The sequence below is a fragment of the Sorex fumeus genome, unplaced genomic scaffold (genome assembly GCF_029834395.1).
Source record: "Sorex fumeus unplaced genomic scaffold, SorFum_2.1 ptg000265l, whole genome shotgun sequence".
NCBI classification, from domain to species: domain Eukaryota; kingdom Metazoa; phylum Chordata; class Mammalia; order Eulipotyphla; family Soricidae; genus Sorex; species Sorex fumeus.
This window is the reverse complement of record NW_026606322.1, coordinates 10031068-10050238: the sequence shown is the minus strand read 5'-3', so window position 1 is coordinate 10050238 and position 19171 is coordinate 10031068. Positions and strand designations below refer to the sequence as shown.

Here is a 19171-nt window from a genome sequence, read left to right as displayed (position 1 = left end):
CCCAACTTCAAACTGTACTCCTACAAAGCAATAGTAATTAAAACATCATGGTTCTGGGCTAGAAACAGACCTGCAGACCAGTGGAACAGAATTGAATATCCTGTCACAGACTCAAATATATGATCACTTAATCTTTGATAAAGGAGCAAGAAATGTGAAGTGGAACAAGCAAAGCCTCTTCAACAAGTGGTGCTGGGAAAACTGAAGAGCTACCTGCAAAAAAAACAAAAAACAAAAACAAAACAAAACAAAAAAACTCTGACCTCTATCCAATGTCAGGCACAAAAGTCAGATCAAAGTGGATTAAGGACCTCAATATCAGACCTGAATCCATAAGGTACACAGAGGAAAATGTAGGCAGATCCCTCCATGACATTAAAGTTAAAAATATCTTTAAAGATGAAACACCACTGACCAAGCAAGTGGAAACAAACATAAACAAATGGAACTACATAAAACTAAGAAGCTTCTGCACCTCAAAGAAAATACTGACCAAAATACAGAGACAGCCCACGGAATCGGAAAGAATTTTTACCAATACCCATCTGATAAGGGGTTAATATCCAGGATATACAAGACACTAGAAGAACTGTACAAGAAAAAAAGCCTCCAAACACGTCAAAAAATGGGGAGAAGAAATGAACAGAAGCTTTCTCAAAAAAAGAAATGCAAATGGCCAAAAGGCACATGAAAAAATGCTCCACATCGCTAATCATCAGGAAGATGGAAATCAAAACAACAATTAGATATCATCACCACAGTGACTGACACACAATAAAAAGAAATGCTTTTGTGCAACCAGTGCTGCTGTGAACGCAGGAGAAAAGGGATGCCCTTTCATTGTTGGTGGGAATGCCGACTGGGTCTAGCCTTTCTGGAAAGCAATGTGGGTACTCCTTCAAAAACTAGCTTTCATATGACCCCACAATACAACTTCTGGGAATATATCCCGAGGGTGCCAAAAGGACAGTAAAAATGACATCTGCACCTGTATGTTCACTGCAGCACTGTTCACAATAGCCAGAATCTTGAAACAACCTGAGTGCCCGAGAATAGATGACTGGTTAAAGAAACTCTGGTACATCTACACAATGGAATAGTATGCTGCTGTTAGGAAAGATGAAGTCATGAAATTTTCTTATAAGTGCATGGAGAGTATCATGCTAAGTGAAATGTGTCGGAAAGAGAAAGACAGACATAGAATGACTGCACGCATTTGTGGAATATAAAATAACATGAGATTGGTAACCAAGGACAGTAGAGACAAGGGCCAGGAAGATTGTTCCGTGGTTGGAAACCTGCCTCATGGGCTGGGGGGAGAAGGCAGCTGGCATAGAGAAGGGATCACTAAGTCGTTGGAAGGATAGATCAGGATAAGAGATGTGTGCTGAAAATAGATAAAGGACCAAATGCGATTGCCTCTCAGTATCTGTACTGCAAACTATAAGGCCCAAAAGTAGAGAGAGAATATGGAGGAAATTGTGTCATAGAGGCAGGGGAAGAGTGGGGAACAGGGGTTATACTGGGGACACTGGTGGTGAAAAAATGTGCACTGGTGGAGGGATGGGTGTTTGATCGTTATGACTAAAACTCAGACACAAAAGCTTTCTAAGTGTTGCTCACTGTGATTCAATAAAAAACAAAACAAAAAAGATCTGATACTAATGGGCCACAATGATAGTACAGCAGGTAGGGTGCCTGCATGCGACTGACCCGGGTTCAATCCCTGGTATCCCATATGATTCCCGAGCACCACCAGGAGTAATTCCTGAGTATAGAATCAGGAGTAATCCCAAAGCATTTCTAGATTTGGCCCCAGATACAACCCCTGGCACCACCCAAAAATTTTTTTTAAAAGTTTGGTATTAAAAAATCAACATTTTCAAATTCATCTCAGACCAGTGAACTGAACTGACCAATCAATATTGTTCTTGTTTGTTTCTTCATTTCTGAGCCACACCCAATGATGCTCATGGTTTACTCCTGGCTCAGGATTCAGGGGACCATATCAGGTGCTGGGATCAAACCGGAGTCAGCCACATGCACGGGCAGAGTGTCTGTACCACTGCTGTCCCATCTCTCTGGTGCCACAGTATTGGTCGTGTAAGGAGAGAATATGGATATTATAAATGACACCTCATTTCTGTCTGTGGAACTTAATTGTGTCCTCAAAGCTGCTTTTCCTGTGACCTACCTGTGCCCAGCGCCGGACAGCTCTCCGGAGCAGCATTTGTGAATAAAACTGATCACTCCGTGCTGTCTTCTCGGCCACGTTTTCCTGACTCCACTGAAACCAGGTGAGCAGGCATTTCCTCTGGAGGGCCAGAGAGTAGTGTTCTCTGGCGACCTTGACAAGTGTTGAATGAGGAAAGAGAGTTATTCCTTAGATCTTCCGGCATTTAAAGAAACCCACATCCCTTTGGCAAGTAATGCTCCCCATCACAATGGCGGGCACTAGAGAGGATAGGCTTAAGGAAAGCAAGCCTCTGACTAAAAGCTTTATCTTTTCAAAAGTCAAAAGTGACCCTTCTTCTGAAGGGTTTTAGATTTCTATCATTCATGGCGTTTTCAGTGCTGAAAGGTATCTTGAAGACCACAGTGAATACAAATATCGCAGAGCTGGAATGATCTCCCAAACCATTATTAAATTTTGGCTTTTGGGCCACACCTGGCAGTGCTTAGGGCTTACTCCTAACTCTGTGCTTCACACAGGCTGAGATTTGCAATGGGTAGCTGGCAGCATTTTTGGTTTGCTCTCCAAGCATAGACACAACTCCATAACAAACCTCTATTATGTACTTAACCACTCTAGAATTGAGGAAATGCCAATACTTTCACTTGGTTTTGCAAAAATGAGCTGTCACCAGCGCTAAAATTTAGACATTATCAATAAACCACAAGACCGTCTCATAGAAATATAGCGTGATGAATAATTTAGTATCTTACCAACTTAAAAGGTTCAGTTTATCAAAATACGCACACAGCTCAGCTGATGCCAAGTCCTGTCTCGGGATTCTCTAAAGACACTTTTAAGCCTTGTCTAGCCACCCAGATCTCTGGATGTGAAGGATCTCAGTGAGACTCGTGGCAGTCACACTGAGTAAGCCAAAGAGATGGGAACGGGTGGTCTGTGGCCTCTCGGCCCCTGTCAGTGTCAATTCATCCTACTGTGGGAACCCAAGAGCAAGGTGATCAGAAAAGCATGCTCCCTCCTGCATTTCTTCCTTGTTCAACCTCTCGGAAAACAGACGTAGGAAGGCATTACCATCAAAAAGTCCCTTACAAGATCTCAAATGTTTCTTAGAGAACAAGGCATAAGGTATGCTTGACTTGAAGGGAATGAGTTGCAGGAAAATTCTTAGCAGCTTGTTTGAAAAATGTCACAAATAACCCAGAAACGGTTTAAACTGGACACAGGTTCTGGTGAGGGACACACCCTGAAGGGCATAGGGGCTCTTTCCAGCTCAGGGTTTTGACCTTAGCTCAGTAAATGTGATTTTGGACTTCTGACCTCTGACATTTTTAGAGAATTTGTACTACAAATTTATGCCACAGGTTTTGTTATAACAGGTTGCCAGAAACAGCAGTAAGAAAAATGCCTTTAATGAACTAGAAAGAAGATTCTTAACATAAACTCAGACGACTTGCATCAGAATGCCATGGGGGCCTGTTTCAGAAATGCAGATTCTGGGACAACCCCCACCCACAGCCATCCTCATGCCCCCCCAGCCACCAACCTTGGCATATGCCTTTTGCTAAGTTTCCCAAGTGGCTTTATGAAAGGGCAACTTAGGAAATGCTGGTTTCAAGTCTCTGTTTTCCTGTTTTTTATTTAACTGGGGCTTCCTATCTTAATTGCTTATTACTGTCATTTTGGTCTCAAACTCTTATTCCTAATTTTACATTCTTATGTATAAACTTTAAAAAATGATTTGCAAAAAGTCAATAAATAATAATTTGCTTAATCATTCATGGATTCTATTTTGTTTCTGAATGTTACACAGCTCCATTATAGTCAGAATAAGGAGCAAAAAAAAAAGAGATGAAGAGGAACAGTCTACCTTCGAAGACCAAATCTAATCTTATCCCAAAGAGAAATATAAATAATTTACGTAGCTTTCTTGCTTCAAAACCACCAAACATTTGTCTAGGCCTAACTAGGTATTTATCCCATATGAAAAGTTCATTTTCTGACTTGGGGTTTAAGAGTGTGTGACTCTACCTGTAGGTTTTGCTTGCTTTGCATTCTTAATTTCTTCCAAGGTTCCAGACCTTTTTTCCTCAGCAAGGCCCTTTCATAATGTTCTTTGGCTATCGCCTCCAGCTGCTGATTCCTCTTAATTCTCTTCTGCCTCTCTAGTTCTTTCTGGGAGGAAAAAAAAGAAAGGAAAAGTAAAACTGGCAAGGAGGGAACAAGATGGCAGGTAACACAGGCACCTTCTAAAACTTATTTCCTCAGAGACACTGAACTCTAAACGTCAGGAAAGAAACAGCCTTCTGAAGCCCAGCAACCAACAGACTGACTCCTGCTACTGGGCAAAGGGAAAATTCTCGCATCGCACTGGGTAGAAAAGACTTGAAAGAGGTAAATTCTGAGCTTCGGCTTCTTCCCTGAATCCTTAAGGGCCCGGACTATACTTCTTGCACCCATTTTTAAGACAGACAACTGAGGGATGGCAGTTAATGATGTAGAAGTTAAATGATGGAGAAGTTAATGCCCCCCACTCCCTTCCCACCGCCAATACTTAGCTTGGGTTCATGAGACATACAAGACTATAGCAAGCAAAGAAGAAGTTCTTATTTTCATGTGTGGTGCTAGCGATCAAACCTGGCCTCATAGATTCAAGGCAGGTGTTCTATCACTAAATACAATCCTGGCCCAAAGAAATAGCTCCTGGTGGGTGTGCTACCTAGTGATGACTATCCTACCAAGGCTCAGTGCCAAGGGCAAGGGTGTCTTTCTCCTTGTCTTCCCACGGAAGGGGTCTGTCTATATTTGGGAATGTCTGGATTCTTCATTAGTGCAACTCTGATGGCTAGCTGTGATCCTTCCTTCACAGAACCCAGGGCTTAACTGAACACTTGACTTTCTTTCTCCATTTGGCTTGCTCTAACAACAAAACCAGTCCTCCAGCACCCTCTGGAAGGAGCTTCTCTGTACGTCTGTGGCTTTCACCTAAGAGACAGACCATCAGACTGTCCGATGGAGCTTGCATTCACAAATCCCATTAAGTGGTAACAAACAAGAAGCAGTTTTTAAAGAGATAAAGGAACATATCACCAGTGGCTATACCCCTGGGCTCAGCATACAGAGCCAGCAAAAATTGCCTGGTGCCTGGCTTCCCTCTGGGAGGGGCCTAACTGCATACTTGGCAGAGGTTGCTTGGAGGACCCGCTTCAAGACACCTTCCACACAGGTGCTAACAGTGCTCTTTCCTGTCTGAATTATGACAGCCACCTGAACAATCACAGAGGACTGAGAGACCAAGCTGGATAGTGAAGTTTAACTTCAACATCAGGACACTCAGTGAAGACTGGGGCTGGGGTGAGGGTTGGTTAATGCACAGAAACCAGCACAAAGTGTCAAGGAAAATGAAGAACAGGGAATATATTACAAACAAAAGTTTCACAGAAATCTCTACAAGCCCATTTAAATGATTTACCTAGAAGAAAAAATAAAATAATGATCATGAGATGCTCACTGAAGTCTGGAGAGCGATGCATAAAGTATTTCTAAATATATTCTTAGATTTTTTTCATTTTTCTCCACAGAAATGATTTTACTCTCACCGATTACTGAAAAGTAAAATACCCAGTTAAGAGAAGAATCAGTCATTTTCCTCATTATAAGGGAATACCTACCAAGGCAAATTCTTCATTTTAATTATGGAGTAGACACTTACATATCAATTACCTTATTCAAACAAAAAGTGTCATTAGATATGCCACTAAAATTCTAGAATATTCTTACACTGAGCTGTTTCTCTTTTTAAAGTGGTTATTAGGAAGTCTGTAGGCAAGTTGAAAGTATCTGACCATCATTAAGACTCACCCTCCTCAGAAAAGATACTTCCAACTCCCCTCCAAGAGAGCACATGATCCCTGAGGAAAGGTGACAGATATGTAAATGTCTACAATAGATGTTTCATGATTTCCTTCCCCCACCTCTTTTACTGAGCATAGCCTATTATAAAAGTGAGAAGGGGAGAAAAAGTACCTAAAAAAACAAAGTGGTATTTAGTGACACCCCGCTCGAGCAAATCGATGAACAACGGGAGGACCGTGACCGTGACCATTATAGAAGTCACCAGAGCAAAAACAGCCTCCAAATGGCCTCTCAAGTAGCTAGTCTGGCCATACCTGGAGGTGCTCAAGGCTCACTCCTGGCAAAGCTTGGGGGTCCATAGAGGGTGCCGGGCATCGGTGAACCCAGGTTGTATGCTTGCAAGGCAAGCACCTTAGCTGCTCTGGCCCAGGAGTCAGAACTTAATAAAAAAAAAATTTCTGCATTCCTCATATTCAGTTACATGACACCTCCCACCCCCTGCCCTTGTGGGGTTGTGACCCACAGCTGAAGAAGTTTAGACCTAAGTGACCTGTTTCTGCATACAAATTCCTCAGGATGAAAGGTCTGTACTCTATAAAACACTAAACCATAATTATTCAGACGTGAGATGCTAAACTGAATGATCAAAAAGTTAAAAATGTTAATAATTTTCTTATGAGTCAGAAGAAGACCAAATAGGAAAGATAAAAGGCAAGAGCCATTTTCCCTTTTACTAGCATGCCCAGGGAGTGTGGGGGCAGAGTTTCTAGCTGCAGACAGGAAGACAGGAAGCTCACACAGACAGTAACACCTTCGGAGAAGTCCTCAGACTTGGCCAGAAAACCCCATTTCACAGCATGCCTAAGTTACAGGGTAAGGATCTTCTAGAATTACATAAGAGATGGATTCTGGGGTAAAATATACTTTCAGTTCACTTTTCTACAGAAAAATAGAAAAAAATGTTGCTTCGGCCAAAATCTGGCATTCTTACCCTGCAGTTTAATTTAAATGCAAATTTCTTAACGGTAAAGAATGCTCAACGGAGATGGTTGTATTTCATTAATGTGCACCACATTACATTTGATTGTGTACAGTATCTAGAAAGACACCTGCATCCAAGATTAGTGTGTAAGTAAGGCAGGCAGTATGTGTCAGGAAGTAATAGAATCTGGGCCGGAATGACAGTACAATGAGTAGGGCATTTGCCTTGCACATGGCCAACTGGGGTTCGATCCCTGGCATCCCATGTGGTCCCCTGAGCATGGCAAGGAATAATTCCTGAGTACAGAGCCAGGAGTAAGCCCTGAGCATCAATTACTTTAGGTCATAACTAAAGAAATTACTCATATCAAACCCAAAGCAGCCCAGAATTTACATAAGAGATGGACTCCCTTTGGAGATACAGAAAGTGATCTCTGATAAGACCGACAGGATGATGCCGAATACTCATGAGGATGACACCAGTGCCAGCCAGGGAAGGAAGTCGACCTCTCAGAAGAGGAGAAATTTCAGTGGGAACATACGGCCCTAAAATAGGGAGCTGAAAGACCACCAGTAGTTCAAAGTCCTTTTCCCTTGACAATACTTAGGAAGTCCCTGGTACCTTTTGAGAAAAACACTAGAAGAGCAAACAACACACAATCCCATTTTGGAATTGCTCACTTGGTTGTGATTCCATTCTTTTACTTTTGGGGGCCCACTGCTCTCTCCCCGCACCCCGTATCTCTTAAATAAGACGATTTTACTTCACATTCCCTATTCATCCCCATTTCCTCCTGAAATCCTTTTCTGTGAGGATAAACAAGGAACCTGGGAAGCTGAGCAGAGATTGGGACTCACTTTCCTTTCCCCACAAAGAGAATTTCTCATGAGAGCCTGAGGCTGGTCATGGGAGCCAGGTCCCAAGCTATGTAGATCAAGTGGCCCTCAGATGCAGTGGTATGCCGGCAGCCTTTCCCAATCTGACCCTCTCGGGCCCTTCCCCAGGGAGAAGAGGTGGGTCAAGAGGAGGCTAGAGTGGCTCTCCTCCCTCCCTGCCCCCCACACCGGTCCCTGACAGCAGGAGGCTTACATAGCATGATGTCATCTGCTCTGAGACAGCATTTATAATGGGGATGAATCTGTATGGCTAGGGCTTCAAAAAGCATAATTTACTCAGGCTAAAAAACCTGATACAAAATTGGGGCTTCTTTCTGATTTAAGTTATTGAAAAAAGGGGCACACGCACAAAAAAAAATCAGGATGATTTAAATGTGCATTAGCCACAACTACTCTGATAGAAATGAAAAGGGTAATTAAGAAAAGGACACGGCAATCAATACCGTTCCTAAACTCTCCAGTTTTCATCCATTATAAGCCACCCAATTTTGTGTTCTGGTACATATTCCAACTTACACTGTTCTATAATTATACCCTCTGCTTTGCATCATGAATTTCTCTCTCCTGGATCTTTCCTACCAATATGCAAATAAATGCTTGTATCTCCTATCTTTACTAAACAAGTCCAGTTACCACTACCAACAAAAAAATCCTTGGGCCCTAAGTAATCCTTATCTTTACTGATGGTATTTATCCTTTCTGTGCTTCCTTCCTTCCTACTCCCTCCCCCCCCACTCCCCCTTAAGTCACTGTCACTGTCACTGTCCTCCCGTTGTTCATCGATTTGCTCGAGCGGGCCCAGTAACGTCTCCATTGGAGACTTTGTTGTTATTGTGTCTGGCATATCGAATACTCTCGGTAGCTTGCCGGGCTCTCCGAGAGGGGCGGAGGAATCGAACTCGGGTTGGCCATGTTGGCTGCGTGCGAGGCAAACGCCCTACCACTGTGCTATCGCTCTAGCCCCTTAAGTCACAGAAATGAAATTCCCTTTCTAGCGTTCCACTGAAAATACTCTTTACCTACCTGGTCATAATTGTTCTCCTTGTTGCCAAGTTATACAGTCACTTGTCTGCTTTTTTGTTTTTGGCTTAACCCTGATTCTGTGCTCAGGGATCACTCCTGGTGGTGCTTGGGGGACCATATGGGACCATATGCAGTGCCAGATATCAAACCAGGGTTAGCCACATGCACGACACAGGACTTAACACCTGCAGATTCATATTAGGCCCCGCACTCCGTTTCCATTTTCACTAGCTCATCTTCCCCTGAGTATTCCTATGCCTAGAACTTGGTCCTAACCTCATACTGCTTCTTTATAGAGACAGTCTTGCCAAGTAGGCTCCATTCATTTCACACTGTATATTGACTTTGATTCCTGACTGCAGTTTTTATGTCTCAGGTTTCTCTATTCATTGGTGTCCTTGATGTGTCCTGAGCAGATGTTGGAGAGGCCTCCTTAGAGACCTTTTCCATCTTGTTTCTTCCTTTTACCTCTCCTATTTCCTTGATATTTTGTTTACTGCCTGTATTTCCTAGCTAGAAGCTTTCTGAAGCTGTGGTTTATCTTCTCCACTGCTGACTCCTAGAATAATGACCAGAGGGGGTGCAGAGAGGCAGCATAGGTGATAAGGCACTTGTCTTGCATGTGGCTAACCCAGGTTTGAACCCGAGCACTACCCAAGAGTGACCCCTGAGCACTGACCCAGTAATTAGCCCCTGAGCACTGCCAGCTGGGGCCAGACTGCACCTTCCCCACCAAAATGGGGTGCCTAGCGCATAGCAGGTGCAGGATAGATATTGGTCCAATGAATAAACATGCTTGTTAGGCAATTAAGACTTTAAATCTTAGAACTGGAGAGATACTACAGGGGTTATAGTGCTTGCCTTACAGTCCCACAACCTGGTTTGAACCCCTGAAAGCCGACAGACAAAGAATCCTGAGAAACTTAAGAGGCTGCATTTTTCTTTTCATCAGTGAGGAACTGGGAGTGGCCATCTCACAGCTGTGTCTGACAGACCATCTTATTGGGGTCATGGTGGCACTATGCTGTCACCTGGGCCACTGCTCACACTCTGACGCAGGCAGGTAGAGAGGAAGAGGGCTGGTAATGAGTTCCTGGCAAGTAACTGAACCAAGATGAGATTCAAAGAAGTTACTGTGTCACCGGTCCTACAGCAGCTGAAAGCATTACGGCCAGACCCGCTTTGTGGACACAGGAACTGACGTCTGGTAAGACCAACCGGTGCCATCGCAGGCCTAGAGAAGACAGACAATCCCCCAGAAGCTCCAGCAGGAGCCGAGCTTGACTCCTTGACGGTGCCCTCGCAATGGGCTCTCATCGGGACAGAAAGCCCCGTGTGGGGGCAGCCTGGGAGAAATCCTAGAAAATCAATTCTGCAAGGAAAGTGGGTCACCTCATGATTCTGGGGATGGCCTGCACCTCAGCCTGAGATGGGTACTCGCAGCTCTCTCTGCCTCTGGGGGATTCTGAGCTCTCTCCTGAATGGATTACTTTCTCTTTCCTTCCTCATCCTAAGTAAAACTGTTTGGCTTCACTCTACATCCACTGGTCAGGTCTTCCTGAAATTCTTCTCTGTGAGGGAAGGTAAAAGCCCGCGTAAGATTTAGGACTGACCTTCCTTTCCTGCAAAGAGCAATTCCTCACTCCAGCTTGAGTCCATGGCTCCTTGAGAACCGGGGGCCAGGGATCAACCCCCATGCCTGGCAGTGGACTTCAGGGCCAGCTTGGTGGGGCTTTGTGGGGCTGGTGAGACATGAGGTCTGTACTGCGCAGAGTCTCATCACAGACTCCCACCAGTCCTCGATTTCCCCAGACACTTCCGGGTGACTGAGGTGGGAAGAGAGGGAAGCTGGAAGCTCCCTCCCCGAGGCTGCCACCTCTCTTCTCCTCCCGACTTCCCATCAATCGCCAGCAACAATGTTGAGCCGCACAGTACTTTCTCCCCTCACTACCGTGGGTCCTTGTGCTAAAGTGCTATACTCCAGCATCAGGGGGATCACAGGGCCCAAGGCTCTTCCTCACATGCAGCCCTGTCTGCCTTCTGCCACTTTCTCCTAATAAGGAGAGCAGATTTGTCTTGGGCTTATCACAGAGGAATTGTTCCGGTTCCTTCATCCTTAAAGCAGTACCACAGAACAGAACTTCCATTTTCTCTCCTCTCCCCTTCCCTCCCCTCCCCTCCCCTTCTCTTCCCTTCCCTTGCTCAGAGTTTACTCCTGCCTCTGCACTCAGAATTTATTCCTAGCAGTGCTTGGGGGACCCTATAAGGTGCCGGGGATTGAACCTGAGTTGGCTGCGTGCAATACAAATGCCCTCATTGTACTATCGCTATGGCCCCAATCTCACTTATTTCTACTGTGACTACTTAGATATAGATCACAATTTTGTCTCAGTAAGATTTCGTTATCCAGGAAGATCTCAGATTTTCCAAATTCATGCCCTGGAACTATACTCAAGAAGATGGCAGAAGTTTCCCATTTCCTTTCATCGAATCATCTTCCTTTGTACTTTCTATGCAAAGAAATATACAGTTTTTTCCCAGGGACCTCTAACACATCAGTAGTAAGGCTGCATATTTATGGAAATAAAATCATACCTCTTTCAGACAATTTGCTGATAGAACTTAAAGAGCAAAGGAAGTCCCCAGCCATAGAAGAGGTGAGGGAAGCTTCCATCAAACACTTCTAGGCTTTAACTGATCCAGAGAAGTCACAATATGCATTAGTCCAGAAGTGTTAGTATTGATTTCCGTGGTTTTCAGCTGCGACGCATGCTGCTCACAGGTGTAAAATATTGAGACCCACTGAGCTATTTGGTGACCTGAGGAATAGCACTGCTATCAGGTGCTTCTACAGAACTGGCAGTATCAATTCGAGAAGGAGGTAATATGATGAATCAGAAGGAGAAAGATTACAGGAGAAAGTGCATGGAGAAATGCAATGTACCAGGCTCAGAAACTAAAGGATACAATGACCAAGTGCATTTTATTTTGTTTTTTTTTTGGGGGGGGGGTGGTATTTTTTAAGGGAGGGGTGGATCATACCTGGCTCTGTGCTCAAGGGCTACTCCTAATGGTGCCCAGAGGACCATATGCGGCTGCCAGAGATCGAATACAAGACTAGCACCTTAACTCCTATTCGTCTCAATTCCATTTCAGAATTAAAGCTGAACACAAAGGCTCAAGCACAGTCAGCCCGTAAATGCATCAACTTCATCTGAGCATCTACAAAGAGGTGATTACATAAAATCCAGTCCGCATCACCAATCTGTTAGGCATGGTTGTAGACTAAAGTCATTATTTTACCATGGGGGGCGGGGCAGGAAGGGATTTTGGCCTGAACCAAGAGTGCTCAGGGATGATTCCTTGAGGGCCTGGGGGGTGCGGGGAGGGAACCATTTGTAGTACAAGGGATTCAAGTGCAACTGGCTACGGAAAAGGCAAGAGTATCATCACCTGTACTGTTTTTCTCACCCCCCTATTTTCAGCTTTCTTGAAAGATGACGTTTGGATTTAGTATAGTGCAGGTAAACAATCTAATTGCTGGTGGTGTTCCCAATAAGGAAAAAAAAAAGGCACAGACAGTAATTTAACTTTTTGTGAATTGATCAGAGAACTGAAGCCTTCCCAAGGCAGGGGACCCAGCATTTCTGAGGAGGAATTTTCTTGTTTAACTGGATACCAATCACAGGTGCAAGCATGACAATTAAGCTGTTGCAGGCCAAGGGGGAGGGGCAAAGGAGGAGCGTGAAGTTCCCGACCACAGTCCTGGGGCAGAGGGAACCCCACGGGACTGGGGTTCTGGAGTGGGTCGGGGAGAAGCTTAATGAAGCCCCACCAGGAGTCTGCCAGAGGGCTGAACCGCAGCACGGTAAAGTCTCCCCAGGTCCTTCTGCTTCCGGGAACAAAAGGTTTCAGCTGCAGCAGCCACCACCTGAGGGCACTAGCGGAATACAATGCAAGTGGGGGAAGGGAACTCGCCCCGACAGGCCCCTTAGCTCACCTAGGGGCAGAGGAAGCTTGACAGGGGACGATTTTAAGGAGACAGATTGAGGCGATACTGGGAAGAGGAAAGGAAGGGGCAGGAAAGATCTCCATCCTTGGAGCAGCCGCAGACTCTCTTGGCAATGAGGTGAAAACTTAATCAGAACAGTAGAGAATGCTCCCCCACCTCTACGCTGCACCAAGCAAGCAAACCTCCAGCAATACAGCGAGTCCAGCCGGGAGAGCCGCGAGAGAGACTCAGAGAATGGCACAAAGGGACGCACGGAAGTCCAAAGAGGAGACAAAAACAGTCACTGGAGGAAACTGAAGTGTACGGTGCCCATGGCAACAATAATCCTCAACACTGGAAACCATAGCAACAGCATATTCAAACACAGCCCAACTTCATGCTAGATTTACATAAATCTCCATACTAGAGGCCACTTATCTTAGTTTCCATTGCCCTGTACAACTTATCTCAGTTTCTGCTGCCCCATAAAGTGTCTGGTTAAGGACAAAAAATACAAGATCTAATGAAAGACAAGGAATAAACAGCTGGCAAAGATAAAGCTATAATCAGAACAATTACAGACTGTGAGGAATGTTAGGATTATTAGAATTTTATAACAACATTAAGGATTCCAACGGAAAAGGCAGTCATTCGAAATCAGGTGAGTTTTGCAGAGACCTGGAAACTAACAACAACTTAGATGAAAGTTATAAAAAATACACATTAACAGAAACCTTCAGTGGAACCATTGCTAGACTGGACATACCAAAGAAGAAAGTAACTTGACACTAAGGCAAAAGAAAGAATAGAAACTGACAAAGAGGAAAAGAAGTGAAAACTACAAGGCCTCTGGGAGCCATGCGGCTTTATCCGGCAACTTCACACATGCATCACGGAATCTCAGAAGAAGAAAGTGAGGAAATGGGGAAATGGGTCAGGTGGGCACTGAAATACTTGTAGAAATACTCGAAAAATAAATCCAAATTTAGTAACAGACACAAAACCACATATCCCCAATCCCTAGAGATGATCTAACAAGCCTCACGTAGACAAACTGCTACCTACCGCGCAGGCGGAGGAGTGGAACGCCAGGCGAATTTAGCCAGTCAGTTGAAATCCTGCCCACCCAACAGGCAGACAGTCAAAATCAATACTGGGCAGGCTGCGGGAGAGCCATGGCAGTGCAGACGCAGGCTCGGGTGGGGCCCTCGCAGGCGCGGACAGATGGCTCGCTCAAGCAGGGACAGATACTGAGCACAGGAGCCTCACCCACGAACCATGATCCCTGCCAGAGACTAGGAAATGCAGGACCGGATGATGAGAACTGCTGGGGTACAGCTGAGAGGCCCAGTGACAGGGGTCTTGCCTACAGATAAGTGGCATCAGGCTGAAGCCTAGGGAAAGCCAGGAGAAGACATCAGGGAACTACCAGGGTACAGCCGGGAGAGGCCCAGGGACACGATTCAAGAACACGAAAGCGTCTGTGGGAGAAAGAGTGCCACAGGGATGGGAACTGGCAACCGAATGCTGGAGGTGAGTAGAACGCAGGGCTCGGGACGGGAGGTCGTACCCGGGACCGGGCAGCACCAGGGACAGGGTGAGTGACATCGTACGTGGGTAAAGGAGAGGCCTGGACATTTGGGGAGGGACCCGTACTCATTTGCTTAGACTATGCGATGAACTCTAATCTTTAATCTTCTGAGTCTGGCATGCAACTCTTTTATACAATTCTCAAGAACTCACCAGAAGAGGAAAACCCACTTTCGCACCAACAAAATCATATTCAAACTGCTGAAAACTAAAATGCTTCAAGAGAGATGGGGAGAAGTAAACCTACATTACCTTACTATGATGGACAGAACGTTTGGTTCATTCCCTCTAAACCCGGAGTCCTAACCCTCACTGAGTTTGTATTTGGTCACCGGGCCTTGGTGGAAGTGATTACAATCAAATGAGGGACGGGACTAGAGTCCACACCGAGAGAAGAGGCATCCATTTTCCCCTCACTTGCCAGGAGCTGCCCTTACATTTTAAACATTCCCTCGAATTCTTGGGCTCTTTCTGGGGCTGGAGCAATAGCATAGCGGGTTTGCCCAGGATGAAACGTTTATAATGTTCCAAAGACTAAAACTTCTGCTCCAGGCCTCGAGGTCATCTCTGAGGGTCCCTAAACCAGTCAGACCATTCTAACATCTTGGTCACTTGATAAGTGATGTGAAGGCCCAGTTTCCCCATAAAAACCACACGCACAGAAAGAGCCAGACTTAGTTCTAACAGGGACAAGGAGAAGAAGAGGTTAGCGATCCATTTGGTCGCTAAGAAATGAACTAGCAGTGTGAAATGTCACAAGGGTGAAATTATCTGGACAGCCTAGGCTCTACTGGGTCAGGACCCCAGAAGATAATCACCTCAGCATCCTCTCCCGTTTTTATTATTTTTTTTTCTTTATTGTGAATATAGCACAGTGGGTAAGGCGTTTGCCTTGCACACGGCTGACTGGCGTTCGATTCCTCTGCCCCTCTCGGAGAGCCCAGCAAGCTACCGAGAGTATCTTGCTCACACGGCAAAGCCTGGCAAGCTACCCGCGGCATACTCGATATGCCAAAAACAGTAACAACAAGTCTCACAATTTGTTGTGAGATGTTACTGGTGCCCGCTGGAGCAAAACGATGAACAGCGGGAGGACAATGCTACAGTGCTATTGTGAATTCTCTGTGCTTGGGACATGTTGAAATCTTCATATCCTTCTAGAATCTAGAACACGGGGGTTGGGACAGCAAGTGAGAAAAGAATTAAGTTTCTTTCCCCTTCCTTCTCTAACATCTCAGGTGTTACTTTCTTAATATGCATATTGTCTCTTCCAGTTAGAGAAATCCTCTTCAGTTTTTTTTTATGGTCCACATTCTTAGGGCATAATAAAGAAGTGCTCACCCACCCACCTTTGTTATAAAGGAATGAAAGGGGAAGGACTTCAGCCTTCAGGAGACCCTCCCATAATCAGGGAGCTTCCCTGCCTTGCTTTCCCCATCCTGTGCCTTTCCCTAAAGAACGTCTTTTACTGAATTTGGCCATTTGCTCTTTGGTCTCTTGTTTTCTCTACTAAGTTCTTCCCTGGCTGGGGAGTTTCTGATCTTTCAAACTTTCTCTATTTCTCTGAGTTTAAGCATCTTCATTAGTCCATCCTTTGATTCTTGAGAATGCCGAAAAGCCAGAGTGACAGTGCAGTGGGGAGGGCGCTTGCTTTGCATGCAGCTGATCCAGGTTTGATAAGCGGCATCCCATATGGTCTCCTGAGCCCTGCCACGACTGATCCCTGAGCACAGAGCCAGGAGCCAGCCCTAAGCACTGCCCACCCTGAGCACTGCCAGGTGTGGCACAAACAAACAAATAAATAAAAGAACGTGTCTATCTGAACTTGGGAGCCATGGGCAAACACAGAGACCCCATTATCACTCCTGCAGCAATAGGGGGGAATACCAGAGGTCCCTCCCGCTCTCTATCTCCCTTGGTGGGTGCCCACCGAGGAAGGGGCATCAGAGACAAAGCCAGAAGGCAGATGTCGACAGGCCAGGAAGAAAGCCCTCGGCAAGAACCAATTATGCCGGCACCTTAGTATAGAAGATCCAGTCAGTTTCTCGAGCTTTAAGAGAATGAATTTAAGTCACTAGTCTGTGGTATCTTGTTATGGCAGCCTAAGCAGAGTAAGACACCTAAAAAAAGGAACAAAAATAAGAAAATACAGCAGAATTCTTGTCAGAAACTGAGCAAACAAGAGAGTGACACCTTTAAAGTATTAACAAAAAAAAAAAAGTCTATCTCAGACAAACAGAAACTGCGGGAATGCTCTGTCAACAGAACTACCTTCTGGGGAATAAGAAAGTGGGCTGGAGGAGGCCAGAGCTGTAGCACAGCGGGTAGTGCACTTGACTTCGTGCGGTTGACGTGGGTTTAAACCCCCATACCACACATGGCTCCCTGAGCACCACCAAAAGTGATCCCTGAGCACAGCTGGGTAGGGCGATCACGACCATCCTGTTATTCGTCGATTGCCTCGAGCAGGCCCCAGTAATGTCTTCTTCGTCCTAGCCCTGAGATTTTTTTAAAAAGTGCCATATTCAAGGCTCTTTCAGGGTTAGGAGAATGAGACCCTTTATTGTTACTGGTATTTGGCATATTGGGTACACCATGGGGAGTTTGCCAGACTCTGCCGTGTGGGTAGGGCAAAAATGTAAAAATATTTTTTGAAAAGGAGGCTGGAGAAATAGTACAGCAGCTGAGGGTCTTGCAGCTCCTGCCTTCACAGCAGCTGCCGTGGTTCGAGGCCTGGCTCTGCTGGGTGAGCTCAGGATAGCTCCTGACAGTAGATGGCTCCGCTCTCTCCCCCTGCCCTCCCGCCCCACCCCACAAGCGAGAGTGAAAGCCTTAAATCTATAGAAGGAAGCAACACCTAAAAAGGGAAGGTATGATGACACAATATAATTCCATACTATTTTTAATTGAAAAAAAAAAACAATTTTTGGGGGCACCACACTTGGTGGTGCTCAGGGCTTACTCCTGGCTCTGCACTCAGGGATCATTTCTGACGAGGCTTGGGGGACCATATGGGGTGCTGGGGATTGAACCTGGCTTGGTTTCATAAAGACAAGCCCCCTATCTGCCATACTATTTCTCTAGCCCCAGAATCCACTTCTTTTGTTCGCTTTTTGTTTCTGCTTTTTGGGTCACATCCAGCGATGCTCAGGGGATACTTACTCCTGGCTTTGCACTCAGGAATTACTCCTGGCTGTGCTTTGGGGACCATATGTGATGCCAGGGATTGAACCCGGGTCGGCCATGTGCAAGGCGAACGTCCTACCCAATGAACTAGTTTCAGCCCTCATTCTATTTTTAAATCTCTCTCTCTCTCTCTCTCTCTCTCTCTCTCTCTCTCTCTCTCTCTCTCTCCATACATATACAGTAGCAGCACCAAGTCATTGGATAGCACTGTCCTCCCATTGTTCATCGATTTGCCTGAGTGGGCACCAGTAACATTGTGAGGCTTGTTACTGTTTTTGGCATAACAAATACCCACGGGGAGCCTGTCAGGCTCTGCCGTATGGGCAGGATACTCTCGTAGCTTGCCGGGCTCTCTGAGAGGGAAGGAAGAATCGAACCCGGGTTGGTCACGTGCAAGGCATGCAAGCCATACCTGCTGTGCTATCGGTCCAGCCCAAGTCATTAGGTATTAAGCTATATATGCCAGGGATTCTTAACCTTTTTCCATTCATGACCCTTTTCACCCAAGAAATTTATACACAACCCTGTGTATATAAAATAGGTATGTAAATCAAACTTTTTTTTTTTTTGCTTTTTTGGGGTCATACCCGGCAATGCACAGGGATTACTCCTGACTCTGCACTCAGGAATTACCCCTGAGTGCTCAGGGGACCATATGGGATGCTGGGAATGGAACCTGGGTTGGCCACATGCAAGGCAAAAGCCCTAACCGCTGTGCTATCTATTGCTCCAGTCCCATAAATCAAACATTTACTGATGAAAAACATCACAAACTTATTTTCAAATATTTTGTGACTCCCACTCTCAGTTACAGCCCACAGTTTAAGATACTAGGGCATATATAAAAATCAAATATATTCAAAACAAGTATAATATAGAATTATACTTGTTTTAAGGACTCAACATATATCATATATTTTAAGTTTATTTTAAAGATCTGGAGCAGAGTAAGGATATCCTTTCATATATTCCATATTCCTCACTACTCTAAAACAGCTGGTTTGGTAGAATGGTGACATGGACTTTTTTTTTTTCCTTTTGGGTCACACCCAGTGATGCTCAGGCGTTATTCCTGGCTCTGCACTCAGGAATTACTCCTGGTGTGCTCAGGGGACCATATGGGATGCTGGGGATTGAACCCAGGTCAGCCGTGTGCAAGGCAATACACCCTACCCACTGTACTATCACCCAGCCCCTGACTTCTGGAGACTCAACTTCTGTGCCACTTATGTGGCAATTCCTTGCAAGTCTGGGGTTAAGGTTTCTCCAGAAAACGGTTTGCTATGAGTCAAGATCCTATGATTAGCACTGTTTTTCCTATAGCCAGGGTTCATGGGCCTTAGGACGCAAGGGATGAAAAGTAGGAGTGACAGAACTCAGTGTTTTGGTTCGTGGGCCGTACTTGCCACTGTTCCATGACCAATCTTGACTCTACACTCAGGGGCCATTTCTGGCAG

General features: G+C 45.3%; 1 protein-coding gene across 1 annotated transcript in view; it reads right to left on the bottom strand.

The window, feature by feature from the left end:
• Positions 1-19171, bottom strand: part of CCDC191 (coiled-coil domain containing 191) — a 94044-nt gene that overhangs the window by 6060 nt on the left and 68813 nt on the right. The window contains exons 14-15 of the mRNA XM_056109229.1: positions 4223-4366; positions 2195-2347 (exon numbers count right to left, since the gene is read on the bottom strand). Of these exons, the coding sequence (XP_055965204.1) occupies positions 2195-2347; positions 4223-4366 (297 nt within the window). The remainder of the gene's footprint in view (positions 1-2194; positions 2348-4222; positions 4367-19171) is intronic.